Source organism: Phalacrocorax aristotelis, chromosome 10, assembly GCF_949628215.1.
Source record: "Phalacrocorax aristotelis chromosome 10, bGulAri2.1, whole genome shotgun sequence".
In the NCBI taxonomy this organism is placed as follows: Eukaryota; Metazoa; Chordata; class Aves; order Suliformes; family Phalacrocoracidae; genus Phalacrocorax; species Phalacrocorax aristotelis.
The window spans coordinates 13094695-13116651 of NC_134285.1; the positions used below are offsets into that span (position 1 = coordinate 13094695).

The following is a 21957-nucleotide window of genomic DNA, read 5'->3' on the forward strand; positions in this document are numbered from 1 at the left end:
AAGGTGAAGAATGCATTATAAAAAGCTGCTAAGGTTTGCCTTGTGTCCAGGAGCTTTCTGTTTAAAACCGTCGTTGGAAATATACAGTATATATTTTTTTCCTCTCTGTTGTTTTTCTCATACAATGTGATCACTTTTACAGGGAATAAAGCTGGCAAAGATGAAGAAAATTGGCTGGGCTCTCCTGGTACTCCAAGCTCTTCTGGTGCCTTTGGATTTTGTTCGTGGAGCGGAGAAAAGTTATCCCATCCTGAACATTGCAGTGATTCTGGGAAGGACCAAGGATATCACAGAGAGAGATATCAGAGCTCTCTGGACGAGGGAAATGTCAGCAGACCTGACTGTTGATGTCAATGTAGTGACTCTTCTGGTGAACCAGACTGACCCTAAAAGCATCATAACACATGTTTGTGACTTGATGTCAGGCACCAAGATCCACGGAGTGGTTTTTGGAGATGATACTGATCAGGAGGCAGTAGCTCAGATTTTGGATTTTATTTCATCTCAGACTTCTATTCCAATTCTTGGAATTCATGGCGGGGCCTCCATGATAATGGCAGATAAGGTAGGAATATTTATTAAATGCCTTTGCTAGTCTAATGTACTTCACTATGTTGGTCTCTATCACAAATAATCGCTAGAAGCAGTTCAAAAAGGATGCTTCTAATTGTCTCTCTGTACTTTAAAAAAGAAAAAAATACATGGAGCAGTGTCCTCTTTGGTCACTCGTCAAATAGTCTGAAATATTTTGGGGTTCATGCCTGAAACTCAACTTTCTGTCCGTTGTAAAAATAGTCCTAATGAAATGCTACTCTCCAGCACACTGAACGCTGATCAGTTTAGAATTTTTACTAGCAAATATGACATATGGTTGAAAAAACAACCTCAAAATAGTGGGTCCATAAAATGATATTGGGGATAAGATGTAAAATTACAAGCAGATATTCTGTGGTGCTTATAAGAAATAGCAAGCAATAGACCTGGATGTGTCTGAGGACAAGAATAGTAACAGGACAATCATATTAAGCTGGACTTTTGTGATCTACTACATTCTATAAATTAAGTAATCTTGCAAACTTGAACCAGCTGTTATGTTCACTATGTTTATTAAATTAGATTTTTGCTAACTGGATATTTCTAATATCCTATTATAGTTCATGAAAATCAACAATGTTGTCTGAACTCTGGAGATAATGACAAATTGTTTTGTTGGCAAACATCTCTATGTAATCTGTTGTGAGACTGTGGAATGACAAAAGTGTCTCATGTACCCAGCTCCTAAACATTGTAACCATTATTTAAAAATCTCTATTGGTACTGCAGCATTGATCTTGTAAAGTGATCACTGCTGCTTCTGAAACAGGTGCTTAGCACCGCGCAGGACTAAGCTCTCTGGCATGGACTGCTGCTTGGCCTGGAAGTCAGAGAGCATCTCCCACCATGGTGTAAAAGAGGATAGACAGCTGAAGAGGGAGTTCAAGTGTGGGAAGTCACTTACTGGCTTTCCAGCACACAAGGCTTTTCAATATTAATTGTAACTTATTCCTGATATTTGTACCCTTTAGACTTCCTTATTCATTAAATATTGTTATTCCTTGTAAGTGGCTTTTGAATAGTACTTGAATAGTAAAAAGCTCTCTGAATCCATCTAAAAATGAAGTGGTCCAGATACATTGTTTTGTAACCTGAGGGGAGAAAAAGAAGTGGGAAAATGCAATGATTAGTTACAGTTGAGGAGTCAGCTTTGAACTTTTAAAACTTTTTACCTCTGGGAAAGGCTTTTTCCACTGGGATAAGAGATCTGTCTCTCTTGGTGTTTTGAATGGCCTTTCTTTAAAACTTACGTTGTCATACAAGTGGAGGACAATAAGTGCTGATTTATAGCAGAGATTCTATAACAATGGCTTTGACATCTATATGGAAAGATCATTACAGTCAATGCTACTACCTTAAATGTAATTGCAGTGACCAAGTCAGAGGCTGTTATTTCTTGTGCTTTTAAATTACTGTACAGATTTACCCATCTTTATAAAGCTGGCTTTATATATATTTAGGAATTTTATTCAATACATATTTCACTCAACTTTCTATGCCAGTATAAGAACATCTGAAGATCCCAGCCAGTGCTGAGTGACGAAACACTGGCAGAAATCCTTACGGAATCGACTTCACGCTCGGTAGCAGACGCAGGATGTTACTGATATAGATCTATTTTTTACTTTCATGTAGGAGCCTGTAGAAAATGAAATAGATTGTATTTTTTTTCTCAGTAAGTTAATGCTACTTTCATTGTATGCTAATATTGTCATTATTCTATCACTCTTTTTGATTTTAGGGGTTATCAGAGTTTGGTAATAAAACATTTCTGTGCTGAAACTTGGCTTCTAAGATTTCCACTTGGGAAATAAAATTTGTTCTTTTGTGTGTTAAGATGATCTAAGAGAGCTGCCTTCAGCAGTTTGAATTGGCTGAAGGAATTGTTTGTTCATGTAACTAAGTTTGCCTTAATTTTCAACTTGGCTTTTGCAAAGTGCCACATCTTCCAACTGGTTTTGCAACATTAAGTAATGAGAGACTTGTATGTGCCACTCAATTAACCTTTCATTTAGGAATGAATTCCTGGGAGTCAAAGGTAGAATTCAATGGGCTGACATATAGGCAGAAGAGATGAAGTCTGAGGGAGAAGGACTGCAAACATAAAATCTGTCTTCCAAGTCAGTGTCAGGATTTTAGCTGAAACACATGGCAAAATTGTGAGGTTGATCAGTGTTTAAAGGTCTCCTATTTTGTCTCATACATTGAGATGGCTGGATATGCAGAAAAGATGCTTGGTCCCACTCCTGCTTGTGGATGTAGTTCTCTGGCACTCTAATAAGGCCATTTCATGTATGTCCCTATCGCATGGCTCTAACAGATATTTTCCACCTCTGTGGCATTATGCTGGTACTGTGTTTTAGATGACTTTTACTTCAAAATGTATGTGTGCGTGTGTGTGTAGCACCTGCTTGTCTGTACTCTACCAAGCACGGCTGGCACAAAGGCGGCACAACAGTTCAGTGAATTCTGTGCTGGGTGGTGGTTGTATGATGCTTAACTGTCCTAAATGTGAACTCAACTGAAGGCACGGAAATGAGAAGTCATCTGTAATGCTCTATACTGCTAAAGCCTTTAGCAGAATAGATGACTCAGAGTAGATAAGCTTACCGTATTCTTCATGGCTGATAAATACTATGCAATGTGAATCTCTCATGAAGAGCCATCTCTTTAAAAAAGTTGTTCTACATTTCTAAATATGAGGTATGCCCACATTTGGAGTATGCAGTGATTAATGCAGGACATACAGCTTTTGAAGTGTTGAGTCCCCGTGTGAACATCTGCTGTGAACAGTGTGTCCTCTGTTGGCCCAGCTGGCTGTACTCTACTTCAGTTTGGTTAAAGTTTTCCTGCACCAGCTGAGGAGATATGTTGCTTGATACAGACTAAGAAAATTGACAGACATGTGAGGCCAACAAAACTGGAAGGTTTTCTGAACCTAGCTGATCTGCCTTCACCTGACATCTGCTGTCAAAACCCTACCAATAAACCATTGTGACACTTAAGGATGTATGATACCTACCTGATCCCAGCTGAGTTGTAGAGTTACCCTTTGGACAGTGCCACATGCTCTGCCTCCAGTAGGTTTTATCACCTGCTGCTGGCAGGAACTCACCTGCCAATGAACTGCTCCTTGGCATCGGTCCCCAGTTCTGCCACAGACTTAAAACATATTCAGATGTGGGGTGGTCTACTGAAACAAGAGGAGAATTGTGTCTGGAGCATCTGTGCCAACCTGCTGTGCATCAGTATCCCTTTGAGGATGCTGAAAACAGACTAGCTGTTTATTCATCTTGTATCTGTTGACATTTGAGGGATCTCAAACCAAACATTGCTTAGGAACTGTTTCCTGACTTCAGCATTTCGTTTTAAACTTAGTTATGTTTGTTTCACCACATGCTATCATTATAACGATACTATTTGTGAGACTTTTCTAAAACAGAACATTGTGGTTAGTTCTGTGACAATAAAAAAAGATTTGTTTCCTTCACAAGTGGGGAGAAAGCCCCTATGTATTGTAGATACACCCAGGAATACTCAGTGCCTTTCAACCACACTGCTTTTGCGTATTGCAAAATTAAGCCTTTCTAACTTCTCATTAGAAATCTTTCTGAAAGATATAACTGGAAGCATTTTAGTGTTGTGGAAGTGCTGACAGTTATAATGCATAGCCAAACAGCATTAAAGGTGAGGGTAATTTTTCAGAAGAACTATTACAAAATGATGCTTCTGCAAACAGCTCTGGAAATGTTATGCAAAATAAATCTTTGCTTTTCCAAAAAATAAGTACCATATATGGTTAAATTATAATACCTCATTATTCTTTCTGCTGATAATATTGGCAATAAACACTTATAATGGCTTAGTCCCTTTTGAATCTGCCAACACCTTCAGATTTCTTTTTTTGACCCCACCCTCCTCCAAGATAGTAAACATAAAATCACAGAGCAGTTGAGGTTAGAAGGGATCACTGGACGTTGTCTAACCCAACCCTAGCTCAATTACGAGCTAACATCAAAGTCAGATCAGATTGTCCGGTCAAGTTTGGATATCTCCATGGATGTAGTACCCCAGTCTCCCTCGGCAATCTGTTCCAGTACTTAACCCTTCTCACCATGCAAATAATTTTATTATATCTCATTAGAATTTCCCTCTGTACCATGACCACAGGCACTTGTTCTTTTGCTGTGAGTCTCTGAGTCCAACTGTCTCTGTATAGTTGTAGGCTACAATTATACCTGTCCTTAACCTGTTGCTTTTCAGGGGAAAAGAACTCCCTCAGCCTTTTCTTCCACCTCCGGCATTCCAGTCCTTTGGACTCACTTAGGTATACTGATCTCTTGTATGGGGGAACCCAAAACTGGACAGAGGACCGCAGACATGGCCTCACAAGTATCAAAGAGGGGAATAATCCCTCCCCTCAAGTAGCTGTCTGTGCTCTTGCTAATGCAGCCTGGTTAGGCTTTATCACCGGAAGGGTGCACTGCTGGCTCATGTTCAATTCATCTGCCAGGCCCCCTGTGTCCTATAGTGCTGCTGGGATATTTATTAAGACATCTAACTGTGAATAAGTAGTGAGTGAAACTGTACTTTTAAATCTTGTTCATGCTTTTGGTGGATCTCTTTCAGGCATTTTACTGAAATATTTGCAGATGTTTGCATTACCTGTCATTTTCAGCTCATTATAGACATAGCTGGAATTGCTTGATTTTTCCTCATTCCTGAGATACAAAAGCTGTACTGTACTTGCCCAAACCAGAACTCTAAGCCCAGCCTTGTAACTGTCATCAGAGCACACCCAAACTCCTGGCTCTGATACTGAGAATTTACACTCCCTTATTCGTATATGACTTTGTAGCTGCTCTTACGGTTCCTCTACACATTTTACGACTTCTTTGTCATGTGTCCTCATAGCGCAGTGATCATATAAAAAAAAGGTCAAAAGCCACACTTCACATTTGCATGCATAAGCATGCTTCAAGTCTTATGCTTTAAAAATTTTTGTGATCAATGAGGGGGTTGTGTTTTTTATTGTAAAATTTTTTCTGGAGATCATATGTCCTGGGGTATGTGCATCAGTTTGTGTCTTCCATATGTATCATGTAGATTTCTGCCCAGCTCCTCTAGCTGGCTTGTAAAAGCAGTCCTGTATTTTTACAGAAAATCTTAAATTTAGATTTTGTAATTTTTTATTCCTGCCTTTACTGATCACCAATATTAGCGTGTGCATGGCACTATAATCCTGAACATAATATTAACTTTGGCTTTTGTTGGTACTGCAAAAGACTGGAAGATTAAACTGTAGTTTAATAAATGCTTTAGTGCAAAAATACCTGTATTCAAGTAGCTGGTGTTGCAGGTCTAAATATTGTAGCTTGCACTATTCCATTGTACACAATACTTCCAGCTTCTGCCTCCTTTAAAGAAGCAGTTGAATTTCACTTTCTTTCCTTCTAGCTGTACAAATGCCACTCTGGAAAGTGTAACTTTCAGATATTCTCATTTTTATTTTGAACTGCAACAAAAATGTAGCATTTACCTCCTCTTGCAAAGCTGTATTTACCTGGCAATATCCATAAAAGTCAATCTACATGTACTTTTAAAAATGAAGTTGTCTTGCACATCCGTAAAGATTTTTAGAAGTAGGATTGTAATCTGCGGTCGCACGTCTTACGCACATGTGCTGAAATCACTGTTATTAAATGGTTAAAAACATGCTTGAAATCTGTCTTACTAAGGTGAATGAAGTGAGCAGGTACAATATTTTGTGCTTTTCTTCAACAGGAGCCAGTGCTCTGGGCATGTGAGGTGGTTATGGTACAGCATGCTGGTTTACACTACTGTTCTTGTACTGTCATCGCTATGAGAAAGTAAAGCTTTAACAGCAAGAGCTGCAGCGTTCACTGCATTGAGCTGTGTCTCAGAACTCAAAGGAGCGTTGTACTAATGGTGCAAGCATTGCTTTCTTGCTCTCTCTCTCCCACTCTCTCTTTTCTTTTCTAAAGTATTTTTCCTAGCTATTTCTGAGATGATTACCTTATTCCTCATTCACTTGTCCACAGAAAAGTTTCCCTCTTAATTCATCAAAGGAAAACATGGAGGATTTTGTGGAATACTGTGAGAGTAGACTTGAACAGTCACTCTTTTGGAATTGAAGGGAGGGATATTTGGTTTCATTTTCCTAAGTAGAAGGAAGATAGTTTTGAAGACATTGGGAATCTCTGTAACTAATAAGCAGATTGTAGGAAATTGAAATCTCCTTGAGTTTACTTAATTTTTTTATGTAGCTCAGGTGTGGGTAAGGTTTTTTTTTTGTTGTTTTTTTTTTTTAAAAAAAAAAAAAGCTTGCTTGTGTTGACACAGTTGCAGGTGAGCCCAGGGTGGGATCCTAAAAACCACTCATTTAGGAGAGAGGAATGATTGGCTTCATTTGGATCTAGTCATTTGCAGTAAGAGCAATATATTTTAATCTCAAAGGTACTATTTCCTTTCTCTTCAAACTGTCTGTTCTTGCAGTTCTTGAAAATAGAAACTGGTAAGTGTCTTTGTTTTGAGCAACATTTTAAAACTGCTAGTAAGTCACTGTTGTAGACCATCCATGCAATCTCTCCAAACTATTGCATGCCTATAGGTAATTATAATGCAGCAGACTCCTGAGCTGTAAAAGTAGGACACCAGACCTTCAGCATAATTTTCTGCTTGCAGACATTCCTGGTGGCATCTTTGGAATTATTTTCCCAAGGATCTTCTGAAATATAAAATCCAAACTTATTCTCTTTAAGCTACAAAATAATAATAGACTATTATAAAGCACATGAGACATTTCTGGCAATTGGAATATATCCAGAGAACATACCTGAAAATATTCATCCTAATAAAATTATGCAGTGAACAGAGCAGCCTTGATATCATGTCAAACATATTTTTCATATTTCAACTATTAATTATTTTCGAGCGGATGCTTAGATTATTTGAATAGACATGTTAATAGTGTGTGTTATTTCTCACTTATTTGAACTAACAATTTAATTTAAAGAATTTCTTCATAATTTTTTTGGACTTGCTTGGAGGATATCTGGGGTAGATCTGTGTACATCAGTGACGGTACAAAGAGCTTTGTAGAGATGAACAGAAAAACTTTGCAGTCCACAACTGTTCTAATTTGTTAGAAATCTGTGGTAATCTGGGCCAGCTTTGCATGTACTCTTCCTCCTCCCCTTCTTCTCTCCTTCCCCTTCTTCCTCCTTCCCTCTTTCCTGGAGATATGAAACTGTCTGGATTTTAGTGAGGGAGCCCAGCCTGGATTGTCTCCACACCATCTGTCACCATATTGTTTGCTTAAATCCTTGAGATATTTTCTTCTGTACTTCACTGAAATAAATAAATAAAACTGTAGCAGCATCATTGGATATTTATATTAGATTTAGACTTAATGTCCTTAGGAGAAAAACCCTGTGCCTTTTAATTGAGGTGTGGAAGATAGGTGCACAGTTTGTAAAAACAGACATGTTTTAATTCTCTTAGTGCAGAGCTCTAGTTAAGCTGCAAGTTCACCCTCCAACTGAGGCCCCTCGGGCTTCTCAAGATGGAGACCTCGTTGGGGGTCTTGTGGCCCCAGAGAGGCAGAGCTGCTCATGATTATGCTTGGGTCTCCCATTGTTTCTAGGAAAAGATTTTGTGCTCCTGTGTAAATGCATAGCAGCTAGTGAGCATTTCTTTTTGACTATTTGCACTCAAAGAAGCTGGGCTAGAATGCTGATGGTGTGATGTATCTTCCTCTACCCTTAGACTTGATGTATTGGGTCAGGGAAAAGTTGAGACTCACAGGCTCTGTGTGAAACCAGAATTGGAATAATATTGGTTAGAAGGGGGAATATTACAGAGAGAAATTAAATTAAAGTGTGTAGAAGAAACGCAGTATAAAAGCTGAACAACCAAGAGGAAAACCAGGTTGTTTCCTGATATGCAAATGTGATATTCCAAGTTGCAGATGGAGGTTACTTGGCATCCAGCAGCTGTAAGTTTGTGGTATGCAGTTAATGTTGTATCACCTTTCCCAACAGCAATTTCCCCTGTACTCATGAAGTTTAAGTGACCAAAAAGCCTGAGTGTTTGGAAGGAAAAGGAGGTCCCAGGTGTACAGGTTATCTCTTATTTAGGGAAGAGAAAAATGCCTGTGGAGAAAGGTCTGTGCCTTCTGGGACTCAGGCATGAGGGGTCCATTGCTGCCTACTGGGATGGGCTGCGGGGTACACAGGGTTCCCTTATCAACCTTTGTGATTGATTTAAACCTCTTGAAAAAACAGTTTCTAGTCCAAATTTGTGACTAAGGTTTTGTTTGAATACTGACTCTTTAAGCTTCACATGCAGGTTAAATAATTCATAAATATATGTATCTAGCCAGTTTGTGTAACACATTCCTACTCCCCTCATCTCATCAACAGCTGCAAAGACTGAACTAAAACTAATCTAGTAAATCCAGCAGTGTACCCGAGGTCATAGACTAGTCCTAAACTTCTAGGCCACGGGCAACAGTGAAACATCTCCACTTGATTGTACGTTTATAAAACAGAGAATGCTTAGCAAGGTTAACCTGCATGTGGACAGGGGCAAGTTCAAAGCAGAAGTGCAGACCCTTTTGGCTGTAATATACCAAGCAGCACCTTGGAGGGCTGTTGATGAGATTTGATTAAAACACTGTAATATTCTGCATACAGCTCCAAAATGACTTCCATTTCTTTTGGAAGTCATATTTTGTTTCATATTTAGGCATGATCAGGTCTGATAAAGCTAGGCCTGATTTTTCATATAAATGCAGGTTCTCCTCCCTGCTTTCTTCCAGATTCCTTTGGTGAAGATGGAGAGGAAGGGCGAGAGAATAAAAGGTTGTCGTCTTCAAGCGTTTAATATTTTTCTTCAAGTACATTGATTTACCTGCCCCTCAGGATGGAGCCTACAAGCAATAGTGGTTTGGTGTGTTGAACTGGCTGACGGTAGTGTAATTTCCCGATAAGATCATGTACATCCATCTTTGAGTAGCCTGGATAAAGTAGATTTTCTTCCAATTGAGACCGTATACCTTTCAACTTTAAAATTATGTATCCCTTAATCTAGGGTTTGAGTAAGCTCTTGGGAAGGTGCTTCATTACTGGATAACTTTTCAGCCAGTGTTTTAGGCTTTCTATTGCCATCAAAGGTTTGGGAAAGTAATTTACTTTTAGGCTTATAATGAAGCTAGGGTAGGCTGTTTCCTTGTCACAAGTTACCTGCTGCAGCATGACTGAGAACACCAGTGCTGGCCTCGCCCCACAGACTCTACTCATTGTGCGTAACTATTTGTAGCCTGCCTTTTGTGCATCTCAGAGCAAGATATTACTATAAACACGTTTCATTCTGGGATTGCTGGGTGGGAAGCTGCTTATCTTTTCCTTTTGTTTCCTTTTCTTGACAGTGGGGTTTGGTTTTATTTTTTTTTGTGTGTCCTAACTTTTGGTTCAAGGTTTCTGCCTCTAAGTTTGTCAATACAAAGTTTTGTTTACGTGTGCTGACCAACTTGCCTCTCCACATGACTAGAACTAACAACAGGGCTGCTTTGTTTTCACTACATTGATTTTGTGTCTAGTGGAAACATACTACTTTTGTAGAACCACTATGAAAGAGGAAAGAGCAGGGATTTTATAGCCACCTTCCAGCTCAAAACAATTTACAATACAATTAGGAATGACAGTTGTAATTGAATAAACAGAAAGTAGAATTAAGGTAATCTGTTTTAAGTGCACAACATTCCTGTAATGAGTTGCTTTGAGGAGTTACAGAAACATATAATTACCAGACAAATTACATTATATTTTTTGTGTGTGAGGCTGATTAAGAGTTCTGGGTAAATTGTGTTGGCAGAGGCATCAGAGCTATATGAAGTACCTAACTGGGATGAGATAAGGCTTGTGAATTCATCATAAGATAACAGATGCAAAAACTCTGGAAAGTGTCTGTATTCTAGTCAAGTGCCATTTAGGATGGTCTGATTTATTTTCAATAGTCACATTATCTTTGTAATAAATAAGCCAACCCTGTCCTTTGTTTCGTTTTGATCTGTTTGCCATCCCTTCCTCTCTCCTTTCTCCTTTATCTGCCTTTTAACTATTGTTATCTGCAAAAAGGCTGAAATTTCCTGTTGTGGAATCTGGTTGCTAGCGAAAGATGTTGTGGATGACTCCAATGCTTAGCATGCAACATATTAAGCTCTATCACATAACTATGTAACAGCAAACTGGTCCAGAAGTTGTCAAAAGAAACATTTGCTTCCTTTGCCTGCTCTTAGACTGTGTTTTCCTTATCCAGTCCATTCTGTATGCAGATCTCCTTCCACCAAACCACTGCTTCCAAATGCCCTCCTGTTATGTTGTCTTCATCTGCATCCCATCTCTTTGCTATTCTACTTTATACTTGGCTGTCACCCTAGTGTTAGAGTTGGGGGGGGTTGTTTTTCCATTTATTGCCTTAGTTGCCTTCCAGCAGAAGCAGTGTTGGCTAGGAAAGAATATTCCTCTCAGCTTGAAATTATATATCCCATAATGTTAGTAGTACCAGGACTTTTTCAGCGCACACAGAGCACAGATGATATTTGTGCTAAAATAAGATTAATTGGAGCAAATAAAAATTCTCTGGCATCCCAAGAAGGAAATAAAAACTGTTATGACTTTAAACCAAGGCTGTTTATATTTAATAAGCAGAAAATAGAGGAAGGATGAGAAGCTAAAGCAGGTGAGGTAGGATAACATTGGTGGAGAGCTGAGGTGGTGATAAACCAGCAACGGAAATTACTGACGAAATTGGTATATTTGAGAAGAAAGAAGTGTGAAAACCAAAAATATTCAAAACTCTGAAGAGTTTCCATCTTAGTATCTCTTCAGGGTTCCTGGCCTTGGGATTTTGGGCAATTCTTCTCCTGTCCCAAGTTGTTCCTTCTGCATTCGTTGACCAGCTTTATGTACTTATATAGGGGGGCATTTGCTTTTCCTGGTGCAATGTAGGGAGTCTGGGCTGTGGTTAAGTATCTGGAAATTAATGTATTGAAATCTGCATGTTTATTTTCTAATGCCATTTAAAATTTCACTACTGCTTTTATTTTTTTTTTCTTTAGTATAATCTCTGGGACAGGGTCAGTCTATAGGCTTTCCTAAATATACAACCTTCCCTTTAATTTGCACTTGGCTGGCTACTGTGGCCAGCACTGATGTCCTTTTATGTAAACAACCATTTCTATAGAAAATTGAAAGATTTTAAAAATTCTCTGATTTGTAGTTTTTTTCTATGTATGTATGTTCATTCTGTTCAGGTGCTTTGCAATGGTGCCTACTACGTTGGATTTGTAGGAACTGGCATTTGAAAAATATGATTCCTCTTTATAATTGATTTTCAATTCAATTAACCTGGATTTCAGATCTCCCACTGGGGGCTTCAGAATACTTGGGGACAGGACAGACTGACAGTTGAAATATATGAAAATAAATTGCTTTCCACAGTGTTAGGTGGTTTGCTGATTCTGCAGTCTCCCCTGTATGTGAATGTGTTTTGCTCGTGCTTTAAAATATTATTCTGAGACTCATGTTTATGGGAACTTATAACTGAAATTGTAGTTACGCGCACAGAACACAGTTATGGATCATGAATTACATAAATGCTGATGCTATCTAAGTGACTGGTGGTATCATGAGGTTGGAAATGAGCAATACCTTCAGAGAATAGAGCATAGGAAAGTGTCAGACAAGGATAGTTTTGGCTCTCTGCAGGGTAAACTCACTTGCGGAAGGAAAAATAGAAGTTTACATAATTCCTCCCCCCCATCCTGCTCTGCTCAGGTTGGCTAAAGTCAACAAATAATCTTCATAGCTGTTTCCAGATATACTCACCCTGTCATTTTTCCACTCTTTATGATTTTAAAAGTCATGCCATGTGCTTTCCTTTTCTAACCTCTTCCAGGATACAGGCTTCTGGCTACAATCTCTTTCTCTTTCCTGTTGTTCTTTACTATCATCACCATTTTATAGCATAAGAGTTACTGGAATATTTCCAGTGATCAGTGAATTAGTGAAATGACCCTAAATAGCTGACTGAGGACAGTTGTACTTAATAATATATCTTCACATATAAAATATCCTGAACAGTTGCTCAGTAACTTCTCACTGTATAGAAATATTTTCAGATTCCCATTTTCTCATAAAAACACATCCCATGGTCTCTGAATTAAAATTTAAATGAACATGTGGGAAGTTTATATGGGAGCCAGCTGTCACCTGCAGCACTGTCCTGATTTCAACTGGGATAGAGTTAATTTTCTTCCTAGTAGCTGGTATAGTGCCATGTTTTGGATTTAGGATGAGAATAATGTTGATAACACAGGGATGTTTTGGTTATTGCTGAGTGGTGCTTACACAGAGTCAAGGCTTTTTCTGCTCCTCACTCCACCCCACCAGTGAGGGGGCTGGGGGAGTGCAAGGGATTGGGAGGGGACATGGCTGGGAAAGTGACCCCAACTGACCTAAGGGATGTCCCACACCATATGACATCATGCTCAGCATATGAACTAGAGGAAAAGCTGGCCAGGGCCGTTGCCTGGGTGCTGACTTGGCATTGGTCAGCAGGTGGTGAGCAATTGCGTCGTGCGTCACTTGTATATTCTTTTATCATTATTATTGTTGTTGTTTTCCATTACTTTTCTGTTCCATCAAATTGTCTTTATCTCAACGCACGAGTTCTACCTTCTGATTCTCTCCCCCATCCCACTGCAGGGAATGAGCGAACGGCTGTGTGGTGTTCAGCTGCCCACTGGGTTAAACCACAAGCATGTGTGCCTTTAATGGTCATTGAAAGCCTTACCAATCTTTTTGCACGCTTGCTTAAGTTGTTTTCTTTATGTTAAGTGTGTTTCATTGGATGAGGTGACTGTTGGCTTGAGAAGAGCTGTTTTGTGATTTACCTTTTTCACGCTATGAGGCAGAGATCTTAAAATAGTGAGCTATTTCATCCAATAATAAAATGAAACAGTCCAGCTCAGTAACCCTTACTCCAGTGTAAGTCCTATTGATTTGTTTAGCTGCAGTGGACACTGCCTTAAAGCTGTGGATAACTTAAGCCAAAATAAGAATCAACTTTGCTCATTTCCCACCCTCTACTGCTTTTTTTTTTACAGTCTGATAAGTAAGTTATAGGCATGCAGAGCCTTAGTTTAAATAACTTATGTGGAAAACAGTTCTCTAGGTCAGCGAAGGCATTTCTAAACGCCAAGGAACATACTTCTACTAGGAAAAGATACCATCCAGGCTTACAGCATCCAGGTCGTGTACAAATCCCACGTGGAAAGCAAACACCCTGCTTGTGGGATCCTGGCTGTGGCATGACTGATTTCATTGTGAAGTAAAGGACTAGGAGAAAGTGCAAAGTAAGAAAATACTTTAAATATTTAGTCCTTTGATGCTTACTTAAATGCTTTTCCTGAAGATTTAAATGCTGCAATGTAAAGAGAAGATGGAAGTTTTTTTGCCTTTCTAACAAGGGGCTTAGTATGTTCTTTATATGAAAGACACAAAGGTGCAGATATAGCTTCTTAGTATCTGAGGTGGAAGGTCCAAGCAACACACTAGACTTAAGGAATATTCTGCTTAGAAGAGTAGTCCCTAGATAAAGGAATGATTTGGTATCTTAAAGGCTGTACTTGGGGTGCTTTCTTTCAGATGCCCTAGTGAGACCACATTGGGAGTACTGTGTCCAGTTTTGGGTCCCCCAGGTTAAGAAGGACAGGGAACTGCTTCAGGAAGTCCAGCAGAGAGCTGCCAAGATGATGAGGGGGCTGGAGCATCTCCCTTATAAGGAAAGGCTGAGAGACTTGGGTTTGTTCAGCCTGGAGAAGACTGAGGGGGGATCTCATCAATGCTTATAAATATCCAAAGGGTGGATGTCAGGATGACAGGACTGGACTCTTTTCAGTGGTGCCCAATGACAGGCCAAGGGGCAATGGGCACCAGTTGGAACACAGGAAGTTCCACCTCAACATGAGAAAAAACTTCTTCCCTGTGCGGGTGCCAGAGCAGGGGCACAGGCTGCCCAGGGAGGCTGTGGAGTCCCTTCCCTGGAGACATTCAAACCCTGCCAGGACACGTTCCTGTGCCCCCTGCTCTGGGTGTGCCTGCTCAAGCAGGGGGGTTGGTCAAGATGATCTCCAGAGGTCCCTTCCAACCCCTACCATTCTGTGATTCTGTGACTTGCTGGACTGCTGGTGAAATACATGATTGCCATCCTACCTGGTATTAGTCAAGTTAAACCTGATATTCTATTTAAACTTCATTTTAATAATTAGATTTTTGTTTTACCAGGTCACTTTAACATTTCATTTGCATGTTTGATGCAGTTAAAAACTATTATTAAAACAGCTTTTCTGATTCAGCTCAGATGGTGGTATATTTTCCTCTTTAACAAGCATTCTGGTGTTACATTAAAAAACCCAAACATTCTCTCTCCCTTAGCTCCTTTTAAATCAAGTATGTCCAATAAGTCTGACTCCCTATTGAGCTGGTTTAATCATTTGTTTTTCCATCTGCAGAGGGCCAGATCCTGAAGTAACTTCAAAGCGCCTTGTCTGAGTAGAAGCTTCCAGCTTTGGAGCAACAAAGATTGCAGAAATATGCTTATGCAGTAGCTTGAAACCTCTGGCTTTCTTGGCATGGAGGCTACAGTGGAATATTTGCCTCTATTTTGTTACTATAGACCTTAAATCTTTCTAACCAAAAGTTTTACTGCCATTTTGCTTTTGCCTCCCATGGTAACTGCACAGTGTGATGTGTTACACAAGTGCGCAGACATAGTGTTTGTAGGCTCAAGGGGAGCACTGGCTTTCTGGGTCTTGAGGCAATCTCATATGTAACTTCATCAAGAAAACAGCCATAAACTTCAGGCTTAACATAAATTTTCTACAGACAAGTCTGAAGATTTGCAGCAGCAGATACAGACTGTTTGTTATATTTTAGATTTAATCCAGCCTGATTTGTGCAGGCTTTAATCAAATGATGAAGAAGCTTCACGTGAAATGGCTCCTGGGAGAGTTGTATCTTTCCCTTCTGCATTTTTAAAATTTCTATGTTGACAAGTGTAATCTCTCCACTTGCTAGGAACAAAAACAATCCCCTGCCCAATACAGATAAATAGATATGAGATAAATATTTTATATCTAATGGGTATGTCATGTCTTAGAGTACAGTAAAAAAATACAAAGTAGTTAAAATTGCCACTAGGGTGTTTGTGAGAATCTGCTTCATAAAAATGCAATATAAATAATTGTCTTTATCACTGTGGTCTTCCTAACTGGAGGCTGTGCCTTATTCATGGTGTTCCAGTCCAGTGGTTGTCATTATTGTTTTGGAGAAATGCTGATTTTTTTTTTCTTTTTTGACAAAACTCCTATCTGAAAACTAGTTTGTTTGGGATTTGTCCCAAATTAACTTCCTGTGGAGAGAAGGGCTGTGAGTTTGGTCTCAGTACAATGACTCTTCTGGATTATAATATCTGTCAGTAGAAATGCACTACTTTGATTATAACTGAAGCTATTTTAGATCTTAATTTTTGGCTTAATTGAATCCTCACCACAAGCAAGTCTAATTCTGGCATACTATTTCAATTGCACAGACTGTCATTTCTGACTAAGGATTGGAAGGATTAACCCAGATTTTAGCAGTTCTCTCCATGACCGGGTGGATAGGATTAAAATCTCTGTGCTGCTCATTGTGGCTCTTTATTCCAGTTTTTGAATATTAGTTATGTCTGTTCACCAGAACAGAAATGTTCTGAGAATAAGAGTAGAGCTAAAGGACAGTATGTTGAATTCACTGGATTGCATTGTACTTCAGTTATAAAAAACAAAACAAACCCCACACCACAATATATAGTTTAACATATTCTAGATTATTTTTGCAGTTTACAATATTGATAAATTTATCAGCTTTGAGACACTGTAGAAATAGATATTTTAGAAAAAATAAAGGGGTAAACAAAGAACGGCATTAAGTTTAATAGGATGAAGTTGTAACATCTTGCTAAGAACTGGTTGCAGGCAACAAACTCTTCTGGGCCAGAACCCGGCAGGGTGCTCCTGTGTTTTTTTTCTATTAGTGTTCCTATTAGAAATAGAAACCATTTCACTCCACTATGCAGGAAACGGAGGAACTTCTGGAATATTGTCTGCAATTAGTCTCCCACATTCTAAAAAGCCCTGGCTAAACTTGTAATGGATTTAGTAGTTACACTAGTGACTGGAGAATGGAAAGTCTCACATGCAGGACTTGAGTTGGTTTGGTTTAATCTAGTAAAAATGAATCTGGGAGGGGAATATCGTAGCTGGACACAGGATGAAGAAAAGCTGACTCAACAAGATAAAATGAGTTGATAGGAGGACTGAAACTAAAGTGGGCATCATTTGGGTGGGAAATGGAAAGTAATGAATGGTATTTAGAAAGAAAATTAAGAAGTTCAGGAATGGCAAGAAGCCAGCTAATGTTATGGCAGAAGCTGGTCAAGGAATGAAGAAGGATGAAGACTTGTGGCATGAAGTTCTTTCCAATCCTACGTTCTACTTTACATTTATAAAAAGCTTGAGATAACCATACAATATCATAATAAGATTGTCTCCAAATGTAGCCAGGCTTATATAAATGCTAGATTTAGTGAAGATGAAGTGGGATGAGTAGAATCCTGATGTACAGCTCATCAGAAAGTCAAGGACTGTGCTTATCGGCCTTGGAAAGACAGACTGGCCTTGGGATCCTTGTAGGAATATAGTGAACTATGTTCCAAGAATTTCTAAAGCCTCAGCACCTAGAAAAGGATATGCTTTTTATTTCCTGAGGAAATGTTAATTTTACCTTTTATTTCAAATAGGAGAGTTTATTACTATTCTTTGGGTATTTCTGCGTTTTTGTATTTCATTCTCTTGTGCCTCAGGCAGCAGCAGAATTCTCAGGAGAGATGTGATATGAAGACATACTCTCAACTTGGAAAAATGGTGCTGTTAACAGCCGTGAAGCTGCATGGTTAGAAGGTTACAGTAGTCATAAAGGTGAAAGCTTTGTGAGTTCTGTAGTCTCATCCCACCATAATCTGCTCGTGATGTTGCCTGCATGTCAGACATGCTATGCAGTGGTTTACATTAGATAAATTTGTGAGCTGTCTGGGTTGCAGTTGCAGCTGGGCACCCAAAATGCTACAGTTTTTAATGGCTGTGCTGGACATTCATTGCCTTTCTGTGGACTGAAGACAGAAGTGGGACAAGCATGAAAAAATATGATGTTTTGCTTAATGGAAAAGTATACATAATTATGTAAAAATCAGATCCCCAGTATGTTTTCTTCCAGTTGCTGAGTGGCCTTGTTTTGATTTGGAAAACCAAGCCATTAGTTACCTGTTTGCATGAATATGTTCCACAGGATGCTTTTAATTTTGTTCCGTTTGTTTTCTGTGTTACATAGGCACATAGAAGGCAATCATAAATTGTTCAGGTTTTTCATGTTCTTGGAGATTATCAGGTTGAACAAGTTCCTCACTCCTATCCGGTGCTATTGCCTGTTGTCAGTTACTGTGATAATTGCTTCCAAAGATCTTAATTGAATGACGTCCAAATACCGGAAAGAAATATTTAAAACCTCTTAATGCTCAAATAAGTGTTTTCAGGTTCAAGTCTGTGGTGGTATTTCTGTTTCTTGAAATAATCAGGAGTTCTAGACCAACCAGCCTTTGGTACTGAGAATTGACTTGCTAAATATGCTGACTCTCATTCAAAAGTCTGGCTCATAGAGCAAAATCCATTAATTCTTTCTTGTGCTCTGGAGTAAGAGTTTCTAGAGAGTGCCACGACACGCAGGGGATATGTCATGTGCCGTATGTAGTGAATGTAGAGAGGTAATGCTAGTGTAATTATTTTAAGTAACCAGGTCAAGGAAGTAGGAAAACCATATAAGTACTATGATTATTTTTTTTTAGTGGGGGAGAAAAGCTGATGGAACGGCCTGAAGATGTGTAGAACTGTGTTTCTTCATATCTGGGAAAGGCTATATTTAAAAAAAATCTAGATAAGTGTACAGATGAGCATATTTATGCATTTTAGGCACTTTGTCATTTCATTTCGGGGTCCTAGTCCCAGTCCCTTGCCTGGCCATGCTTTGTTGGTGTCACTTCACTCATGAGATTGTACCTGGAGCAAACTATTTCCCTCTAGGTGGAAACCTGCGCAAGAAAGGTAGGATAGGTTGCTTTAGGTTGTGCTCCTTGCAAGCGATGTGTGTGTGTAGCAGATCAGCTCCCACGGGCGTGAAGGGGAGCACAGTCCTGGACCTGGAGGTCACCATTTGCCCTGTGGCTTAAGAGCAGCATTAATGCATGTGGTGCCACTTCTATCTGTGGCTGACTTAAGCTGTGAGAAAGAGTTTCAAAGACTCAGTGAGACAGAGAATGAGACCTAGAGATATTGATAAATATCCTTTTAAACTTTGAAAATCTCTCCTGGCCATTTCCCCTGGGCTACCGTGTTTCTCTACACAGCTGTCCTGAGGAACTGATTATTTCAGGTGTCTGCTCACAGAGCTTGCACAGTCATCAGCTGTGAAGGGCTCCTCAGAGACAGCATACTTCATCTGGCCGTGTTCAGCAGTTGGAAATTAGTGTTACTATCACTGAGAATTTGATTTTATTATTGAATAGCTCTTAAAAAAGGCCACAGGAGTTAATGCATTTCAGAATCCATCATTTTTGTGCAGATTCAAGCTGGGTAAAGATGTGCTGTCAGTACCCAAGAGAGGCTCTGGTCCAAGTGCAGGACATGATATACACATACAGCAGAACATTAGCAAAGGAAGACTGTAAAAACATTAGTTACGCTGCATTATTTGTTTGCCATTCTGTGTAGCTGTGTTTAAAGAACTGAAATGGTGTTCTTGCAGGAATGGAATATTCTTCCTAAAATACTTTAATGAAATGCCCAAAGTCTTTACTGATAATTTACTGTGGCTGGGGAGGAAGGTAGAGGTGATGTGCTAATGAACACTACAAATGGTCTGCAACACCTGGGTAGTACTGTATATAAATAACTTTTTGCACCAAAAAAGGCTGAACAGCAAATTGGATAAAATTCTGTTTCAAAGTGACCGAGCCTGTTTTTTCCCTGAGGCAATTCAGACTTCTTCCAGACTTCATTAATACTGGAATTATCATAACCTGTTTACCTCTTACAGCTGTTTCATTTTCAGGGACTTGCAGAAGCAAATTATTTTGTGGTAAACTGCTTATTAAGGAAAATATGTGGCCATGTGGAAAGAAAAGGCTAGTGCAGGTGTAAGAGAACTGTTTCAGAAAGTTTAAGGCACTCCTATCTGTACTTTTGGGAGAGAAGAAAAAAGTCAGAGCAGCATCCTCGGTTTAAGTGTTGTTTTGTTGTTTTTGTGAAGACCCTTGCTTTCTTGCAGTGGGAGTGAGGTAAAAAGAAGGATACATCTCAGTTTGAAAAAGAAAATAGGTGTGTGCTGTGTTTGTTTGTACTCATGTCATTAAATAAAGCAGTATGAAGTGCTGGAAAAAGTTAGTGTAGTTTTGTGCATTCCCTGCCTAGGCACAAGTTCATGGACTTCTTTTTGAAGTACATGGCTTAATCTCTGAGTTAGCAAACCCAGTATCACATAGCATTTCCTTTTCACTGACTTACCTAACATAAGAGAGCACGTACAGGGTCATGAAACAAAGTTGTGTTACTAGCACAGCCAAATCTCCTGGAACTGCCTCCAGGTGCACCAGCAAAGCCAGTTCCTCTGAGCAGCCAGGGCTTCATGCCCTGACTCTGCAGGGCGGTTGGTATCCTTCTGCTTGGGGCATTTTTGTTATAAGAGTTCTACCTCCCCACAAAAGCATCTGCTTCATGAACTTGAGCCCATGTGTGGTTTTCCTCATAAATGTAGTTCTAATGGCATGGTAATAATTATTTGTGTAATGTTATAGTTCCCCTGATTCTTATAAACATGCTATTAGGAATGCATTTGCCATTTTGGATTTTTTTTCCCCTGTGTCTATCAATTGAGGTTTAGGTTTTTGATTTTGAGATGACCATCATCTGCCTTCAGCTTTACGGTCTTCATATCAGTTGTGCCTTAATTTTCCTCTTCCTCCCCCATGCTGCCACACTCTCTGTTCTAGATCTACTTCTGCTGCAGATACACAGGGAGCTTTGGAAAGGTACTTTGAGTTTGTCTCTTACATTCCTTTGTTCCTTTGTTGCACCTGATCTAGTCTGACTGGCACACAGAAGCCCTCAGGGCCTCAGCTGAGTTGCCTATGGTCTGCCTCTGTTAAAAGAAAGAGTTGGCCTCCTGCCTCAGTTTTGTTGGAAATGCCTTGAAATGGCAGCTGTGCTTTGTGTGCTGTTTTGGACAGAAAATTTGCAGAATTCACCGTGCGCTTTTTCCAAAGTGAAGATCAACATGCTGCAAAGAGCAAAACAGTAAGAAACGTGTAGCAAGTCAGCAAATGAACAGTCTAGTCTCTTGTTCAATGGCACTTTTGAAAAAAACCCTATGCACTCATAGTTTCTAAATTCAGTCGAAGTAAAATATGCACTCAAAATCAGACCCTGATTTTTCAAATTTGACTGTTCCCACAGAAGGGATTTAGATTTATAAGTACCTAAGTGCCCAAATAGACACGCAGGAAAATTTGTGACCCTCAAAGGACTTAAGTACAATACAAAGGCAGATACTAGCGTGTAAATCATTGTTGCTCACATATGACCAACTGATACCTGAGTTGTCTTCTGTGATGTCTTCTTCTATTGAAGTATTTCTTTTCTGTTGCTTTTCTCTAAGAGGTGATTAACTAGTGCTGGTAAGTGTAAAATTTGCTCAAAAAGTGGTGCTGCTAATAAAGAGGTATTTCTGTGAAGAGGGAGGAATTTGAAACCTTGCAGGCATGACTCCTAGAGAAGAGTATGTGGGTGAGGTTCCATCACTCATGTAGGTATGAAGAGCTCTGAAGTTCTGGCTGGCACTTTGTCCGAGGGGTGGTAAATCCGCTTTCCCAAACCTTATCTGTGATTTTGGAATAGCAGCAATTTTTACTTCATTGTTATTTCAGTCTTGGACCGTTAAACCATGCTGCAGTGTTAGCTTATTCCATGTACTCTCTGCTCGTAGGCAATTTTTGTGTATATTTGTAATATTTTAGGGTTGAAGCAGTAGACATTAGCAGACACAGATTTGGAAGAAGTGACTAGCCAGAATTATGACAGAATAAAGCAGAGGATCCTATTATTCAGTATTCATACTGTCAGAAAAATAGTTT

At 39.4% G+C, this 21957-nt stretch overlaps 1 protein-coding gene across 1 annotated transcript in view; it reads left to right on the forward strand.

Annotated features, from left to right (window-relative positions):
• Positions 1–418: 418 nt before the first annotated feature.
• GRIN2A (glutamate ionotropic receptor NMDA type subunit 2A) overlaps positions 419–21957 on the forward strand; it is a 180759-nt gene continuing 159220 nt past the window's right edge. Inside the window, exon 1 of the mRNA XM_075106200.1 lies at positions 419–565. Within this exon, the coding sequence (XP_074962301.1) occupies positions 419–565 (147 nt within the window). The remainder of the gene's footprint in view (positions 566–21957) is intronic.